General features: G+C 36.2%; 1 protein-coding gene across 26 annotated transcripts in view; it reads left to right on the top strand.

Moving 5' to 3' along the window:
- Positions 1-15461, top strand: part of RBFOX1 (RNA binding fox-1 homolog 1) — a 2389987-nt gene that overhangs the window by 1488976 nt on the left and 885550 nt on the right. Inside the window, exon 1 of one of the 26 annotated variants that reach the window (XM_037911699.2) lies at positions 2719-2796. The exons of the other annotated variants lie outside the window; for them this stretch is intronic. Coding sequence (XP_037767627.1) covers positions 2785-2796 — 12 coding nt within the window. The 5' untranslated portion in view covers positions 2719-2784. Of the gene's footprint in view, positions 1-2718; positions 2797-15461 lie in introns of those variants that run through there. 26 annotated transcript variants of the gene reach the window in all.

The raw sequence follows: 15461 nt of genomic DNA, 5'->3' as shown, positions 1-15461 counted from the left end.
CTTTCTGAGGTTTCATTCCTTCTCTGGAGAAACTTTGAAAGAAAACCCATTTGTTTAGTACACCCACATACAGGACTACACCGGCATGTCAAGTTTTGATTTTAGTCCCCCTAATTAGACAAATTAATAGTATTATCTGAAAAGTATCCATTTTATTTTGTAATTTATTGTGCTAAAACAGAAAATAAATTGACTGTTATATATCAATAGCAATTTTATTTGTCAAATAGGTTTTGCAATTTTACAGAGTGCAGTTTTAAACATTCAGAACTTTGTGTGATAACCTAATTAATTAAAAAAGTCCATTAGATTGAAATGTATCATAATGGTTTACTTTGGGAAATGTAACAATTTTTTTATGAGCAGTGCTCTACGGATGAATTTATCAGCTGAAAAGTGTCTGCTGGATCTGACAAGTGACACAACAGTTTGACTCCTGGTTCACATTTTCAGAAATACATTGTTACTTATTGATGAATGTGACTGACGAGCACATTAATGTACAGTCTGATCTGGAGGTTTTTACTGTATGTCTACCGCTGATTTGAAATACATGCAGGACTTATGATACATCTGAATGTAATTAAACATATAACAGCATTTTGGTTATATACTGGGCATGGAAACCTTGTTTTGCATGCATTTACTTTATAAAATGGTATTGACATGTGACTCCCTACATAAAATAAGTCTTAGTCAATTTATACATTTTCTGTGTTACATACAAACTATATCCAGACACAAATGTACAGAGGGCTTGATGCTCCTGTTCAGCCAAGCTCCCACTAAGGGTTCTGATACCAGGAAGAATTTGCATTGTGGATTTCTTCTCAGCCATGTCCTGACCATTCCCTGGCATGGTATCTCTACAAGGTGAGGACTGGCACATTAGCCACTTCATATCAGTAGAGAGTTTGCCTCCACCAGGGTAATTCTCTGTTGGGTCGTTTACAGCTGGAATCTGTCCATCTTGTGGGGCCTGAGCGATGGAAAGGGAAGGGATTGTACCAGAGGATCGAGACGCGAAAAACTGGTGCTGGGCAGAGTAAAACCAAAAACACTTTTATTTCAGAGGGTTATTGATTAAGGCACAATTAATTGCCTTCAGTTTAATGTACCATCTTTTATGTGATGGGTATGTGTGAGTATGATGTTGGTAGCTGAATGGACAGAAGACCTATATTACTGCAACTGGCTAAAGGAGCTTTCATTTAGCTCAAGTGGTGGAGGCCTCTGCCTGGAGCTATAGTATCAAAGTTCAGTGTGAGTGTTCAATATATTTATTGCCTGTTGCCAGCACCACGTGGATTTGTTACCATCCACAATAGATGTGCCATTCACAGAGGGGTATCACTTGCATGTTCCTATACCTCGCTGTGGACCCAAACAACCTTAAGTCCACCTTGTAGTAACACCAGACAATAGCTATATAATTATGATTAAGGAATTTTAATCTTTGTCCCAAACAAAGATTAAACAGTTTTTTAAAGATGCATTAGAGTCCCCTCTCCTCCCCAGTCAGGCCTCGTGGCCATAAGCTCTGATTGTCCCACTACATGGAAAAACTGATTTTAGGGTATTGTAAGGTTTGCTTCCTATGAAACACGCTAAAATGAGTCTGAATCCAGAACTCAGTTATCCAGAGATCTGCTAGAAGCCCTGTGCCTCCACACTGCCTCCTGGTACCCATCTTTCCCTTCTGCTAGCTGCCACAGGAACCTCAAAAAGTGATGTTCCATATTCTTGAGGCTGCCAACATAAAAGTTCGCATAATGTAAGCAGTTTGCCAACACGTATAGGGGCCTAGAGAAGATGTTACATGTAACTCACCCTCCATGCCTCTTTCTTTCTTTCTTGAACATGGCCAATCACCTCTCAGTTTGCAGATTCTCATTCCTTTGGAGGGACTCCAGAGTATTAAGGGAAAGGAGATATGATGCTCCCTAGGCAGAACTCCCCACTTTCTCATAGGTAAGGTGGAAATATGTATATGGAGGGCTGCTGTATACATGGATCTACAGGGAATGATCAGTCCCAGTAGCCTGTGTTTTAAAGAGCATTCTATCTCCACCTTCTCCAATGTCCCCCACCTCCCATTTTAACACTCCCGGGTCCCCTGGTTTGAATATAAAATCATCATATGGAGAGGGAGGAGGGATACTTCCTGTTCTAGCTTACGCTGTTTTTCAATGTTACCACCAAATATTTTTTTCCATGGATGCCAGAGGTCTCCTGTTGGTTTTCGTCATCAAAAAGAACAAACAAAAAAGTTGTTGAAGGGCAATAGTTCCCTCTTTTGTATTGTGCGTAACTGTCTCATGGAAGCCTGCAGAATCTTACATTCTGCACTGCACCAGGAGCTAAATATCTCCTCTGCAGTACCTGTCAGAACTCCTTATTTTATGTTGATCATGTTAAGTGGATAGTAAGTATAATGTAAAAGCAGGATAAATACATGACACTTGCCTTCTAAATTTGAGAACAGGTTATGCAGTAATAACTTTAGAGACTAACAAATGCAGTTACTTAAATGTTTTTAATTAATAAAACACTTACTATTTCTGTATCATATAATTAGATTTCTGCAAGAAAATCTAAATTGAGGGCCCTAGTCATCAATGCAGCCTGAATTATGCCTACATAGCTTTGTTTTCACATTGTTTTTCTGTGCAGCATGATGGGTGTGTTGGCTACTGTATTCATCAGCAAGAAATCCAAAAAGCATTCTAACATCTGTGCAAAGTGTGAGCACCCTCATACTTAAGTGAATATTTCTAATATGGCATGAGCAGCCTGGTGAGTGTGTAATTTTTGTGCACTTTTATACTTTATTTGCAAAGGCAGAGGCAGTGTATCTCAGTACAGAATGGATAGGAATTGATTGATTTCATAGCAGAGGGTAGAAGGTTACCACTTACTCTATTGATGATCCTGCTGCTGCAGATTTTTATAACCTAAAATAGTCTGTCACCTCTAACACTGTTGCACTAACATTCTAGGGCATGCACTCCAGATCTTCATCTGCTAGTGTAAAGAAAGTTAACCTCATCCCAAAAGGCAGGACTCTTTGTTCAGGTGCTCACAAAATATTGCTACTGCAACCGTAGCTCTAGTCTTGAAGAGGATTACAAACAAAATTGAATGGGGCTGGGAACAAGATCCTAACTCATCACTTTGTGGTGCTCTAGAAAGGACATGAAGGAACTCAAATATAGGGGCAATGCAGGATTTTCCTTACATTGACAATAAATCAGTGGCAATAAATATCAAGTAGATGGGGGAAATGGATAGGCTTGATGACAGAAATCACGTTTGTGCCAAATAACTGGGGAAGTAGTTTGACGCAAATTTCATTCGGGCAAAAATATTGTATCTATAATGCTGACATAGTCAGGTGCAAGCTTGACAATATCAAGCTGTCTGCCACGTAAGTGCCAGTTGCTCAAGTGAGACCTGCTGAGGGGCACCTGGCTTTTTCTAAAGCTGTCTGTTTTCGTTTATTTGTCTCCCCCTTTCATTTATGCATCAGCATGTATTGTTCATCTCTGCTGCCCTTATTTCCTTATCACCAGTCCACGAACACTTCCTCACTCCAATTCATTGCAAGGAACATGTGCTAATAAATATTATGTCAGTTACATGGACAAGACATGCTTTGTGTTTTAGATTCAGTTTTCAGTTGGGAAGAAGTATATGAACGTGGCCAATGGGAATTGTTCAAATTTTTAAGCAGAATATCTTTTTTTTTATTATTTCCCAGAGCACTGGTACTGAAAAATCGTAGAAATAATGTATATATTTACATGTATGCGCACACACAATTTGCATATCATAGGATTAGTGTTGTGGAGAAAGGAATACATATTTTACAGTCTAAGGGGAAAATGGCATTGCACAAATAACATTTAATAATCTAACCATCAAAAGGAAAAACCTTGTGTCCTAATGTATGTAATGTTGTGTTTTGGCTAAGTTGTTTTAAGGAAAGAAAACACATTGTGCTTCTAAGACACTCCTAAAAAAACACCACATAAGGGGTATACAGTGTTGAAGCTGTGTTGGTCCCAGGATATTACAGAAACAAGGTAGATGGGGTAATATCTTTTATTGGACTAACATCTGTTGGTGGAAAGGGCAGGCTTTCTAGCTTACACAGAGCTCTTTGACGTCTTGGCAGAACCCGAAGAAGAGGTCTGTGTACACTCGAAAGCTTGTCTCTCTCACCAACAGAAGTTGGTCCAATAAAAGATATTATCCACCTTGTCTCTACAAAATAGGGGAGTCATTGTACAGAAAAGCCCTAAACAAAATTTAAAATAAACTAACAAACATAACATTATACACAGTTTTTTTTCCTTTTGATGGTTAGAATGTTAAATGTCAGTTGTGATTAAGATAAATGTGTTACCTTATTACAACTCATTATGCACCATATCTCTCCTTTTTCAGAAGAATACTGGATTTTTCTGATGTTTACAACTCTTTGTAAATCATCTTGCCATATAACAGCTCTAGCTAATGAACATTTTTTTGGACAGAAACAAAGAATCAGTCAAGTTCTTAGCACCTTATAGTCATCATGACAGCTTCTTAATTCTTGTCAGTAACAAAAATCAACCATTCTGCATGTAAAGGGAGAGGGAGGCTGTGTCTTACATGGCATAAGTAACACCTTTTGCACAATTATGTGATTGACTATTAAAAAGAACACATAACATTGTTTTACCAAACCAGGAGGGGGCAGTAAATTTCTTTTTTTTGTTAAAAATGGCTCCAATATTATCCTTACAGAAGTCTCCACACTTCTCTGCTGCACTTAGAAATGGCCATTTTCTGTAAGAAACAAATATCTTTACTACATGCTTTCTTGCAGATTTTTAATCACTGCTACTGTTCTTAATTATCTTTTCAAGACAGTATCTGGATTGGTTTTTGTTTTTTTGTTTTTTAATAAATGGGAGAATGATCAGGACTCTCAAACACTAATTTATATCTTTCATCTTAGATATAATCAAAATTATCTCAAATGGAAAAGGCATTTTAACTATTTTGAATACTCCTTTCACATACATTTTTATGCTTCAGTTTTATACGTCCTATGGGCGTTACTCTGTGGTCTGCAGTACCAAGGGCTGAACTCTAGATCCAATGTGTATTCCCTTGTGATTCATTAATCACCCTAGACAGAGTAAATTACCCTTCCAAGATTGCATGTGTGTACACAGACTGGAACCAGGGTGATGCTAAATGTCTGCTTGCAAGTTTACTTTCCTCAATTTGTGTGACATTAACTTGAAGGGGGAAAAACCCTGCAGTCTGCACCCATTCACTTAATTTCTCAGACTAGTTGTATATGACTTCAGGTTGTCACTGTAAGATGGGTTGGGAATGGAATAGAAATGATTATTGGCTATGAAGTATAAATGAGAAGGTGAATAAAAATGCAAATCCATTGCTAATAATGCCACTCATAAGAGTTCAGCAAGCCTCCACTGTAGGTTATTATTTTTTTTTCTTTTTTTTCTTTTGGGCACTAAACAGAGAGCTTGGGCACAATTCAGTGGGTTATAAACTAGTTACCAAGCCACTTCAGTTGTGAAGAGCAGAAACTCTTATCACAGTTCTCAAGAACTTTATTTTAATGAATAATCTTTGTTGATCTACAAATCCAGCCCAGAATCAAAAAAAGCTGATGCTGTGTTTTTAATGCATCCCTGACATTCTAAAACATTCCCATAAGGAAACTGATTTTATTTTGAACTTTTAGGAATAAGTCCGTCTTACTTATAGTTTTGAGGTTTTGGTTTTGCATCTCACAGTTCAAACCAAAATCTTCCTTTCTGGGCAAGACAGTCCTCCCCACTCCCAATAAAATATCAATTGTCTCAATTATTAAGTTACTCATTTAGTGTTTTGCCCATTTCACTCTGTGTACATATGAAGAATTAATTACCTGATTTGTGGTAAAATGCTGTTAAAATTCTGGATTTAATATAAATGTTCAATTTTCAACAAAATCCAGGGTAAAATTCTGGCCCCATTGAAGTCAGTGTGAGCTTTGCCATTGACTTCAGGGGAATCAGAATTCCACCCCAGATTTATACAGTGTATAAATGTAAGATACACTAAATGTAAGGTACACATTGTGGAATAACAATACTTGTAGAACTGGAGAATATAAAAATGTATCAATTTGTCCATACTATATCACATATAATTGCAGAACTATGAATATGCAGTTGGAAAAAAATGGCTGTTTTCAAAAACAAAAAATGAGCACCAAACATCATGACAATGAAATGCAAACCAGACACTAAGACCAATTCTGAAGTATCAACACAAGATTTAAAAGTTCTGGTAAACTGCTATCCTTTTATTCACCATAGAAAGTAATTATTGTTTTCATTTAAACTGGGCAACTAAAAAATAGGGATCACTGAAGAATTAGACTTAAAAAAAACAAAACTTGAAAATTATTTTGTCCATTTGGCACCTTGCAGCCTCCTCAGCCAAGAAATAGTGTTTCCATTGAGTTCACAACTTGTCTTCATCACTGTATACATTTTCGAATTGCGTTGTCCCTAAAATAGAGTGAATTTACTCGATTTTATAAAAACTCTGGAACAGACTAATCCTGTGTCCCTCGAAGCCAATGGCAAACCTCCCTTTGTCTTCACTGATGCAGGATAAGAAGCCCAGATTCTGATCTCAGTTACTTCAAACTTTATACTTGTGTCATTAGATTAGAATTTCTCCCTCGTTTACATCTGTGTAACTGAGGACGCAATATATCACAGATTATCTCATGTTGATGGTGTTTTTCCTTAAGGTAACAAACAAACACCTTTTGTTATGGACACAGTAACTTAAGCATGTGTATATTAAGCACTTTATATTTGTTTTATTAGATTAAAAAGAAACCTGAAGTGCACATGCTAAAAAGAGTGTTGTTTGTAGTCATCTAATTAATCTAATAATTTTAAAGCATACACCTTGTTTCCTCCACGTTACAGAGAAGAAAACCTTTCAGGTCAGCTACCAAAGTCAGAAAATATGAACATATTGGATTAGATGGATTAATAAGAAAGTGCCTGGCATTGATTTTGTTAGCAGAGTTTTATAACGTGTGCTTTGTTGACAATGTTTATAGCTGAAGTAAAGTAAGTAGCCATTGTTTTTTATTACTATCTTATCATAGAAATACATTGCCCCTATTATAGTGTAGTCATCATTTTAGAGAGCTGCACTGTTGTGCCACTTGGAGAAACTCTAGAATTGGTAGATTTGTAAGTCCTGAGCACATCCTGTAACAGTTGTCTGTATTTCTTCCCCCTGTGTCCACATAGAAGCTGTGAAAGTATTCCATCCGGCGCTGCAGCATACAATATGAATAGTGACTGAATTGTGGCTCTATAGAAAAGTTGCTGAATGTACCATAGGAACAGGAAACTGTCCTGCATCTGTCACATTAAATGTCCCACAGAAATATTTTCTGTTTAGTAGGTGGATGAGTCTTCTGAAATGTTTCCCAAGACAACTTTCTTTTTCTTTAAAGCCTTGTAATACCTCTATTTAAAATGTGTTTGGTTGCTGGTTCATGATCTATGGTGCACCACAAACAATAATGGTTAGCTCATCTTGAGTACAAATTGCTCCTGCAAAATGCATAATGTTCTGTTTGTGTTTCAGTACTGTTATTTATTGTTTTTATTACTACTATTGTTATTATTACAATGTAGTATGGAAGAGAAAAAGCATCATAATGTTTGCTTTGTTGAAAAATATAACTATATCCTCCAAATGGTGTTTTGTTGAGTTAGAGGATATTGGTGGAGAAAAATGTATTTCAAATAAAATATTTCTGAAATAAAAATTCTAGTTTAAAAATTACAGTGAAAGGGTGATGGTGGGAAGTGAGTATGTGTGCATACAGGTGTTGGGAGGATTTTGAGACTGAATCATTTGAATTAGTAATTTGAATGTACATTTAAATAACTCAGCTGTATTAATTATAACTATGCGAAGAACTGAAACTCCCAAGTCAAACTTGGAAGCAGAAAATTAGATCCTTAATACAAGTTGTCTGGTTTTCAGAGATGTTGAGCACTCTCAGTTGGGCTTTTAAGTCAGTGGGAGCTGCACATGTTCAGTATCTATAAAATGATATATTTTTTTTAAGACCTAACTTTAGACAACCAAGTTTGAAAATGTTGGACAAATGTTATTGTCCCAGTTATGGACTAGCTCTTATATAATATGTGGTATGGAATATTTAGGGAATGTCTCCACGTGGGTTATTCGAAAATTGTGTTTATGGAATTCAGAGGGAATGATTGCAGGGGAGTCTGAGCTACCTAATGCCTGGTCTGACCAACTTCATGCCTCCTCCTTTACTTTAACTTTTTGAATCTACAATAAGAGTGAACACAGTTTTTCCATCACTTTTCTAAAACAATCCTACCACTATTGGTAAATTTATTTTAAACCGTAGAACTATAAAATTAACCTTCAAGCAGTAACATTTTCCTGAAACCATCAAAATACAAATTTCTTAAGTCACTATTCAGTATAAAGTCACACATCAGTACTACCATCCTATTTATGGGTTTCCATCTATGGACTAATTCAATATGCATTTAACTCAGTAGTTTGTATTGAACAGATAATGGAGCTGGTGCATGCCTTGGTAAGTTTCACATGTCAAATCTTGTGCACTGTTTTTCTGTCCCTGATTGCTGGCGGGGTACTTGAATACTAAGACATTAGTCAGAATTTGGAAAATTCAAAACCCTGAAGGTGGGGAAACCATTTAAACCGAATGGAAACAAATCCAAAACACTTTTCCCAAAAGCAGTTTGGTACCTATTTATTTTTGTCACTTACTTTTAAGAAATAAAGATATTGCTTTCTGAAACAGTGGTACACAGCAAATAACCCATTATCTTCAAAACAATGTGCAATTATTCAATACAGAAAACTGCAGCTTTTAGATGCTTCTGTCTTTTTTTACGCTCCCCCCAACTCTAGCTAATGTCTGATATTGATTCTGAATAATTTAAATGGCAATAAAATTAGGTTTTTATGACAGTCAATCAGAAACATTTCATATTTTAATGTTCATTTAAAGAAACATAGTGCCTTCTTACCTTCTGAATTTCAAAGCCATTAAAGTAATTGCAGGTCATTAAGCTAAATTTCTTTGAATAATCAGGGCAGTTAATCTAATTCATGCACCATTCAAAGCAGTGGACAGAAAAGACTGGGGTGCTCAGCGTGGATTAAAAAAAAGTTGCCAGATGGATTTTGAGCTGTAGTTATCAATATTTCTTTACAAAATATTACTCTCATACTTAGTGTTGGAAGTTTTAAAATTTCTTTAGATCATATTTATTACTTCTATTCCATATGAAAATCTGTACAACAGCAGAGACTTTAGGAGGTTATTTTCATTTCCTTTCCTTTTAAATAAATAATTCATCGCATAATTATGTAGATCTTCATTGTGGCTTAAAATTCGTTTTACAGACATTTGCTTTTAAAAGCAGACTAAAAATCTCAAAAATCCTCTCATTCGGGCTCCATTTCTGATATAAGAAACATCTGCACAGCTACTCTTGATGTCCATAGAAGTTGTGAGCACATATCTCAGGGAAGAATTCTGTCTATAATACTTCCATCAGTATATGCTTTTCATCCCAATGTGCTGTACCGACCTCAAGCCAAATTATGTTCTGTTACACTGGTATGAAATTTTACTTCAGCTGACAGCAGAATTAGGCCTTCTAACATTCAGCTACTTCTGCACACATTTTAACAGCACACACTAGTTTAGAACAGAACAATGAATATTTCAACCAGACACAACTGCAAGAACAGACTATCATAATGACTATTTGCAGTGTTGTAGTGATGTTGGTCCCAGGGTATTAGAGGGACAAGGTGGGTCAGGTGATCTCTTATTTGACCAACTTCTGTTGGTGAGAGAGACAAGTTTTTGAGCTTATACAAGCTCTTCCTGAGGTCTGGGAAACTAAGAAGCAGTCGGAGTAAGCTCAAAAGCTTTTCTCTCACCAACAGAAGCTGGTCTAATAAAAGCTACTACCTCACCGCATTGTCTCTCTAATAACAATAATGTGTATTTCAGTACAGTACTATATTTCCAATCAACAACTATGAGAGAAACCGCACCCTAGATTGTTACTTCCTGAACCATATTTTTGCTGCTGTTAATCTTAACAGACATGAGGGGGTGTGGCCTCGTGGGCAGAGCACGGGATTCAGCATACACAGGTTCTGTTCCCAGCTCTGCTCCTGGACTGCTGTGTGATCTTGGACAAGTCATTTCCCCTCTGTGCCTTTTTTCCCCATCCTTCCCTTTGCTCTCTTGTCTGTTTAGATTGTAATAGCTTCTTGGCTGGGAGTGTCTCTTCTTCAGTGTTTCTATAGTGCTGGCACAATGAATCAGTTGAGGCTGCTACGTGCTTCTCCAAGGCAAATAATTACTACTTAGATTTTAAACTCATGGGGCAAGGAAGTTTTTCTGTTTTCTGTACAGCACCTAACACAATAGGGTCCTGGTTCATGACTAGGGCTCCTAGGCAGTACAGTGATACTGAGAATAAATAATAAATACATTGAATAGTAGATGACAGAATTCAGTCTTCTTCTTTCTTACCACTTTCTTATTTGGGGCTGATGACTCATGATTGTACACCAGACTATTGTGCAGATTGGTCTTTGAGGTCTGCTGGCATCCAGTCCAGATATTGGGACTTTGGCCTCCCCCTTGGTTGTCTTGTATCCATGATTCTTGCAAGAGTTATCTAATCCAACTGATGTAGTTTTCGAGTCTCTGCTGGATGTGCCCATCCCAAAGTGGCTTCACCTACTTCAACTTGTATTCAATGGGAGTAACCCGCATAAGGCTCATTTACAACCTGATTTCATTTCCTATCATGGAATGCCCAATCCTTTGACCAATTCAACATCGTCACTTCCAAGGTGAACCGCATACTGATTTCTTTTTGAGTGGCTGGCCAAGTCTCTGTTCTATACATTAGGGGATGGGTCAAATTATGGTTTTATACATTCTACCTTTTAACTTGATTGGCACATTACAGAAATCAGGAAATCAAAATAAATTTTAAAAAGTTGCAATTTCCTGTGTGTTGTGGAAATGGTTTATTTTAAAAACTTTTCAGGTGTTTTATGGTCATTAGCATAATCAGTTTATTCAGTTTATTCAAAAATGCCTGTGTGATTTACAGGCCTAAACTCTCCTCACAAATGTTCCGTGCCACTAAGCAGCTGTTACCTAGCTCAAACTAAAAGTCCAAATAAAAAGTCAGTGAGACTAGACATACATCAACTTTTAAACTTACTGCTTTCTTATGTGGTGATTGAAAATATTTGGTGATCTCAGGTAAGGTGTTGGTTAAGAAATGAGTTAATTGACATTTTTAAGTCCTACGTTAATTGCTTCGAGTGACCTCAATGAGTGATTGATAAATCCAGACAACATTAGATATTTTTCTAATAAAACTCAAAATAATCAGAATCATAATATTCAATATCTTCTGGCATCAAGCCCTAAATGCCTGCTGTTAAGGACAATCCCATTGGGCCCTGTGCTTTGAGGCACCCTATGTGACCACAGTACCTCTACCTAAACAGGAGAGGAGCAAGGCTCTGAAAAAGATTGGCATGGACCCTGTTCATGTGAATTCACATATAATACAGAAATCCTATCACCTTCATCTTTGATGAGAGCAGTCACCACTGAGGTGGCTGACTACAGAAAAATAATAATTGTGTTACTTGAACCGATGAATGCATCCAATGAAGTGAGCTGTAGCTCACGAAAGCTTATGCTCAACTAAATTGGTTAGTCTCTAAGGTGCCACAAGTACTCCTGTTCTTTTTGTGAATACAGACTAACATGGCTGCTACTCTGAAACTTATATTGTAGCATATGAGGAATAACTTTTCAATGGAGCTATTTCTTATCTTAAAAAGACTTGCAACAATAATTTCAATTGAGTTACGTGTGATTTATACCAGAGTAGATGACATCAGACTTGGGTCTATGAAGTTTAAAAATGAATATTAAAATTCCATTTAAAATTGACAAAACTCTACAAAATAGAATTCATATTTGTATTGTATATGAAATTAGTGGAATAACAAATCTTGTTGGGTGAGCTAATATGGAGCATCTGTTTGGTCATAGCAACATGAGATAAATCACTTTTAAGCTTAGCACAGTAATGTATTTGTAGTTTAATCAGTCTAATTTATTTTTGGCACATATAACATTCTCTATTCCATCCCTAATATTACTGAAGATCCTTGAAATATGGGATAATTTATGCCACGGCAGCACCTTACGCTTCATTATCGCCATTTGAAAGCATCTTGAAAATAGTGCCAGTAGTTTTCTTTCTATTTTCTGATGCCCATTTACAGACAGTATAAGTTTTATCACTACTATTTTTTAAAGCAGGTGTGAAAGGCCACAGAAAATTCCACTCATTTTTTACTAAAAGCCATGATTCAGGAAAGCTTTTGCTTGAGCCCATCTTTATTCAGAACTGCACTTGCTTAGCTCTAATGCCTGAATAGGGATGATTTCCTGCACTGGGCCTAGAAGAGTCCTGTGTTCCTTGAGCAGGGGGATCAAGACTTAAATTGTGATGGAATAAAGGTGACAGTGAAATCAGATGTCTCAATACTTATTTTAAAGTACCTGTTAATTTTTCTTCTAACTGAGCTAGAAGCAACCAAGCCAGGTGCTGAACCTATAACATTTACTCCATAGTGTTATATTAAGAGGGGTGTGCCTATTACAATGTGTTTATTACCATGAATATAATTTACACTATTTGGCTGATGCTACTATCTGAGTTACTTTTGAAAGTTGCAATGAGCAACTGGTTTAAATATAAAAGTTTCAGTGGTGCCTGTGGGTTTTAATGAACTGGCTTACTTGTCTTTGCCCAAAATTAAGGAGTGGTTTCTCAGCTGGAGTTGGTGACTCGCTGACCAGTTACTACTGGTTTTAACTTCAAAGAGGTGTTAATTTTTCAAAGTCCTGCTGAGTGTCCATCAACTTCAGTGACCCACTGCCTTTACATCTCATAAAAAAAGTGTTTTGCATTCCATTATGTTCAAAGTATAGCCTTTTTAATCTGCATATTTCTTGCAGGCTATGTTGGCTTATTTCCACTGGAATACATTAGAATGGAAAGTATTAAAAATATTGATTTATCATTTGTAATGCTGAAGTGATGTATTGAAATGAAATTTGGATGCTCTCCAGCCCTCCAATAACTTTGACATTATTGGATGAATCTAGATGATCTCATTCTAATTAATATGCTAGTTCCATGTGAGAAGTGTAGAGAGAATGGACCAGAAAGATAGTCAAAAATGGTAGTTCAGGTACTGAAAACTGTCAAGCACTAAGTGTAAAAATGATACTGCCTTACATTTTAAATTTTTGATAGAAAGAAATAATTGTTTTTTTGCTGCTGGGGTTTGGGGTCTTTTATCCATGAGCACATGCACAGGAAGGCATAATACCCATTTGTGTGTACCATGTATGAAAACACAGAGTACACACGTGCAGTTTTGTGTGTGGATTTATGGTTTACATTCTGCAACGCAGTTGATGGCAATAAACCATCCTTTAATTGGGTGAAGTTCAGACAGGGATTCAAGACATTAATGTTAACCATGGAATGCTCTTCTTGCATGAAACTTGTGATCCTTTCCTTCTGCATTTCAGTAAATGTATGCACTAGCACCTCCAATAATATGGCAACATAAAAAAGAAAGGTATTTAAAGCTATTACAATGTATATCATTTGGTCTCTCTTTATCCATCTACTTAGCTTTTCTTCTGAACCAATTGAATTAGTACACATTGTTTCTATATTGGGTTTTTTTTAAAAAAAAAAAAAAACCTGTGCATTCTCTTGTCCATTATGCTTCTCGAGCCTTTGTTTTTGTGTGTAGAAGTTAATGGAGGGAAAACTGCCTGTCATCAGATTTATGCAGAGTTGTGAGTGAGTGAATGCTGCCATCACTGAAGTTGCCGTCTATTTCACATTGATTGAGCTTCCTGGGCTTGAGGGATTTTTGCAGGACTGAGTTTTTATGGTTGATATGCTTTTGGTCATTTGTCATAAAATCATTCCAACCACGCTGTTTACTGGTCTGAATGCTTAATTACTGAAGTAGCAGGGGATGGCATAGTTTTAGTTTTGACTGAATATTCATGCAGAAATGTTAAATCATTGGTAATTATCTTCTGTTTTCCCCTGTGGTGGATTTTACCTGTAAGCATCTGTTTTAAGTAAAATAATTTGTCTGTCAGAAATTAGAAATGACATTTGTTATCCGTGTCCCAATAAATGACATTGCTTGCCTTATTGTACGTTCACAGTTCATACTGCAAAATTGGATGGACCTCATTGAATTTATAATGATTGTGTGAACTTTCCATGCATTTAGGAAGATGTTACTCTTTATCACTAATAAACGCTTTTAATAGTTCAGATGAATTAAAAAACAACTGCTGAGATGCTTATTAAAACTCCATTGTTTTTAGTCAAAATCAGATCTACCTAAAAGAGTAGCAAATGTTCATATAATAGTAGTTTCTCTATAGTCTGTTTTCCCCTTTTTTCAAACACATCTGTTTGAAAGAGTAGGATTTTTTCTTATTTTTCAACCTATTGAAAATGTGTAGGCTTCCACATGTATTTCAGTCACACTTCTCCCTTTCCCTCCCCTCTGTTTTTTTGCCTGGGATTATGGTTTTAATATTTTTCTTTTCCTGTACCTTTCCCCCTTTCAATCTAGCCAAATTTGCTACTGTAGTCACAGCAATCTTGTATCTTTTTATGCATTTCTTGATATAAAAGCAATTCTTAACCTTTTTAGAGTGAGTGTATTTTTATCAGAAGAGATACATAAAAGTAGAAAATCAATGTTTTAATGCCAAGGTAACTTGTCAGTGTAACCTTAAATATTTACTACAATGTTGATGTTTCATTTTCCTCTGAGTCAGCAGGGCATTTCTATTTCAATTTTTCATTGTGCTGCAGTGCAACCCTTTTAAATTTACTTTACTATAACTAGAATGTTTTTTCCTTTTAATCCTTTCATTGTAAACAAAAAACTGTACCATTAACTATTTTCTTGTGGTTATATTTTATTTAACTAAAACAGTCCTTTTTAACTATCACCCTTATTCTAAGCTATTACACTTTAAAGTCATCTGGATTCCTTCAGGGCTGCCAAAAGGTGAAATTGACTTTTTGAGAGTGTATTGCTGAAAACTGCAGCCTGTGCACTTTTTCAGGTAGAAACATCTTGTGTGTTAAGACTGAAAGAGAAAATTTACAGCCAGTTTCAAATTGTTAGCTGAGGTCAGAAATCGAAAGTTCAATAAGTGT

Source organism: Chelonia mydas, chromosome 10 (genome assembly GCF_015237465.2).
Source record: "Chelonia mydas isolate rCheMyd1 chromosome 10, rCheMyd1.pri.v2, whole genome shotgun sequence".
Classification (NCBI taxonomy): domain Eukaryota; kingdom Metazoa; phylum Chordata; order Testudines; family Cheloniidae; genus Chelonia; species Chelonia mydas.
Note: the sequence above shows the minus strand (reverse complement) of the source record. Positions and strands in the feature narration are given on the sequence as shown.